General features: G+C 45.7%; 1 protein-coding gene across 1 annotated transcript; it reads left to right on the top strand.

Moving 5' to 3' along the window:
• The first annotated feature begins 265 nt into the window (after nucleotides 1-265).
• On the top strand, nucleotides 266-2349 carry LOC120062933 (reticulon-4 receptor-like). The gene is made up of 2 exons (XM_039012989.1): nucleotides 266-275; nucleotides 935-2349. The coding sequence occupies exons 1-2, from the start codon at nucleotides 266-268 to the stop codon at nucleotides 2347-2349; spliced, it is 1425 nt and encodes a 474-aa protein (XP_038868917.1).
• Nucleotides 2350-4118: the final 1769 nt, after the last annotated feature.

Raw genomic sequence — 4118 nt, 5'->3', positions numbered from 1 at the left:
TGCGACATGGTAGGCATGTTGTGTAAATCAAAAGATACAAATCCCCCCAAAAATCTATTTTAATTCCAGGTTGTAAGGTAACAAAATAGGAAAAATGCCAAGGGGGGTGAATACTTTCACGAGCCACTGTATATTGCAACAGACAAGCTCAGTCAAACACAAATAACATAATTTAAGTGATCTCCAATATTTGAACCTAGGTCAGCTCTCCACCCTGGCAACCAGCACCAAGCCCCACTACACGTATCTTTACGCGACACGATAAATGTCAAAAGGTCAGAAATCTCTAGGATGCCATTAGTTATGTCCAACCTATTAGCGCTGGCTAATTCTGCATAAAATCGACCCACCCATATTTAATGAATCAGCTTCTCGGGACCCCTCTCCTCGATTGCCCGGGGCTTCATGCTTGCGTCAATAGCAGGGAGGAAATAGGTCCCCAGGGCCAAATAACCACCGAATGCTCTTTCGTTACAGACACACTGCATCACTAGTAAAAAGAGAGCTATTTCCTTTCAGAGAGCCCTGGTATACTGGATTTGAATGTGAATGTTGCTTAAACTGTATATATGCCATTTGTAAATGTGAAGGAAAGCACTGCATTGGTGATTTGAGGGAAGGGATATGTACTGATGCAAAAATGTGAATATCTTAGGGCAATGTCTGATTGCAGAAGATTACCATTGCTACCAGAGAGCAATATTGCTGATTTGCTTTACAGGAAATAACAATCAAAAACCAATCAAGAGATAGGCAGAGGTGTTAAAATGACAAACATCACATTTAGAAACCTTCTAGGAGAAACATTGATGAAGATGAAGTATTTTTTACGTAGTTTGTAAAACTGACCCTCTTTCTCTCTTTCTCCCCGTCCCCCTCTTTCCCCCTTTCTCTCTCTCTTTCCCTCCCTCCCTCCCTCCCTCCCTCCCTCCAGGGGGGCGACTCCTGTTCCTGGTTGTGTGGTTAAACCTGGTGCCTCGAGGAGTGGATGGCTGCCCGGCCAAATGTGTGTGTTACAGCGAGCCACGGCCCACCGTGGCCTGCCAGCAGCAAGGACTGTTCTCCATTCCTACCGAGATCCCTGTGCGGAGCCAGCGTATATTTCTCCAGAGCAACAAGCTGACCGTGGTCCGCTCCACCAGCTTCAGCTCCGTGCACAACCTTACCGTTCTCTGGATGTACTCCAACAATATCAGCCACATTGAGGCCGGGGCCTTCTACGGTCTGGAGCGGCTAGAGGAGCTGGACATTGGGGACAACAGTAACCTGAGGATCATCAGTCCCACAGCCTTCAGGGGTCTGTCCAAGCTTCACACCCTCCACCTGCACAGGTGCGGCCTGTCGGAGTTACCTGTCGGAGCGTTCCAGGGACTGTTCTCCCTGCAGTACCTCTACCTGCAGGACAATAACCTGCTGGCCCTGCACAACGACACCTTCCTGGACCTGGCCAACCTCACATATCTGTTCCTGCACAACAACAAGATCAAGACCGTGTCGGACCACATGCTGCGCGGCCTCATCAACCTTGACCGCCTGCTGCTGCACCAGAACCGGGTCATCTACGTCCAGCCGAGGGCATTCAGCGACCTGGGGAAGCTGACCACGCTGTTCCTGTTCTACAACAACCTTACCGTGCTGACCGGGGAGACCATGGACCCGCTGGTGTCCCTGCAATACCTGCGTCTCAATGGGAACCAGTGGGTGTGTGACTGTCGGGCCAGTACCTTATGGGACTGGTTCAAACGCTTCAAGGGCTCCAGCTCTGAGCTCGAATGTAACGTCCCCTTGGAATTGTTCGGGAAGGACCTGAAACGGCTGAAGAGTAACGACCTGGAAGGGTGTGTGGAGACACCCCAGATCCAGACCCAGCTCTTCAGCTCCAAGCCGCGTTCCGGAAAATTCCCCTCCACTGAAAATCCTCTGGGAGATGGAATTCCCAGATGTTGTCTTCCAGACAACGATAAGTCCTCTATCATCTCCGGGAAAACGATCGCTGACCCCTCATCTTACAACAGCCGTCAGATCACCAACAACCCCCTCAAGGAGAAGGAGAACATATCCAAGACCAAATTCAGAGAGCATGAGCGAACGAAAAACGAGACCATCCGGAATAAGCAGAGTCTCAACGACGGGCCACTGGGGACCCTGTCCAACAACCTTGACCAGTCATTGGTTCAAATTGAAGACCTGGAACCTTCTACAGCCCCAACCAGGAAGAAAAAGAAGTGCACTAAAAAGCCAAAATCTGACGCCCAGTGTCTCAAAGGCCATGGATCTACAATGCAGGTGGCGCTGAGTTCTCTCTTCATGTCCATAATCTGGATCTGGTTCTCGTTGGCCATGTCTTAGGACCTTAGGGCCTGGCTGGGATTAGATCACATGCTAAATATACATTGCTGGGACTCACAGATTGTTATTAATGCTCATGACAATAATAGAATCTTTCTGCAGTGACCTTTGACCTCCAATAATAGCCTAGAGACTGATAACCAGGATGTCAGGTTTGGACACATTACCAGGGTAACAAGGACTAAGTCCTTGAAGTTAAACTACAAAAGAAGTTAAAATACAATTTAACAAAATGGATGCCTTTACAGAACACATCATATCTAATGTATATAATAAATCGGTGCCCAAATTGTTTGTTCTGTATGTACTTTATTGTACCGTGTCTAAGCTACACCACTTTGGAGACTCTCCTTATTCCTATTTCCCTCTCAAAAAGCTTTTACTGCAACAACAGTGACTGCTGAGACAGACCACTGAAAAAATAGGAAAAAACATGAATTCCGAGGGCCGGCTGAACGCACACAAAGAACGTTTATTAAAAAATAGATTTTCATCCCCTCCCCCCATTATTTATAAAAAAGTGATGCATTTGTTGGGTACTGTTATGTTTTTTATGTTTATACGTATTTCAGTAAAGACAAATGTTTATTGTTCCCCAGTTTGAGTTCTGTTTTCATCACAGTATGGATACAGGTAGCATTGGCTAATAGAAGGCTGGCTAAGTGTTTTACAGAGATTGCAATGGAATCATAGATATGCATTTTATTTTACTTGTGTACAAGTATGAATATATTATGAATAAAAGGTCTCCTTTCATATAACTGGTTGGTTATTGATGTGTTCTTTTTAGGCATTAGAGGTATAGTCTTCAGTATAGCTCTTCAGTATAACCAGTAACGCAATCACACAGAATTCAACAGCCTCAAACAGAATCGTATTTTGCTTCTTCAGACTATTGTTCATGAACACGATGTAATGTAATACATGTCCAAAAGTATAGTAGGCCTTTGGCAGTGTCTGAATTCCTTCGCACATAGACATATGAAACTTTAATGTACATTGATGATCTATGATCTAAAGGACACAAGGACATAATGCATAACATAAATAATAGCAGAGGCAGGTTTCCTCTTGCACTGCCAACACAGTGATTATATCATCAACACTCATAAAAATGTACAACAACATTCTGTTATGCTATTTTAATGAGGTATGTGAAAAATATATGCCCCATAATGCTATAAAAAGATCCCTCAGATGTTGTAAAAAAAATGGACCTGAGATCTACAGTGAACAGCAGCTAGTGTCACCTCACTCACATAACATATCACCTAAGCGTACAGTAAGTAGACTCTAACTTCTCCCCCAGTTCCATTTAAACAGATGGCAGGCCAGGCAGGGATGGACTGGGACCACAAATCGGCCCATTTCTAACATACTGGCCCATTTATTTCCTTCGAGGCCCTTACTCCAGCTAATTTGTTTCCTGGAGGCCCCAATTATTAGCCAGATAACAACTATTCTATGCATTTTTTTCTTACAATAAACAGTATTGACAGGCCCACTGGGCTAAAGATGGACCAGCCCATCTGGCATTTGCCTGAATTGCCCTGTGGACTGTTCATATCTGGGCCTGGCCTATAGCGGCAGGGCAGGCTCATATTTTGTGGTGCTTTGTGAACCCTGGCCTGATCTCGGTATTTCAGCCCCGGTAGTACTCTGCATTTAGTTATTTCTCCTCTCGGTCCTCCACGGGATACTGGCGCCCGCTGCCCGGGTGAGTGACGCGCTTGCTCTGCTGTGTGTGTGTGTGACCAGCGTGAGCTCAC

Source organism: Salvelinus namaycush, chromosome 18 (genome assembly GCF_016432855.1).
Source record: "Salvelinus namaycush isolate Seneca chromosome 18, SaNama_1.0, whole genome shotgun sequence".
Classification (NCBI taxonomy): domain Eukaryota; kingdom Metazoa; phylum Chordata; class Actinopteri; order Salmoniformes; family Salmonidae; genus Salvelinus; species Salvelinus namaycush.
Note: the sequence above shows the minus strand (reverse complement) of the source record. Positions and strands in the feature narration are given on the sequence as shown.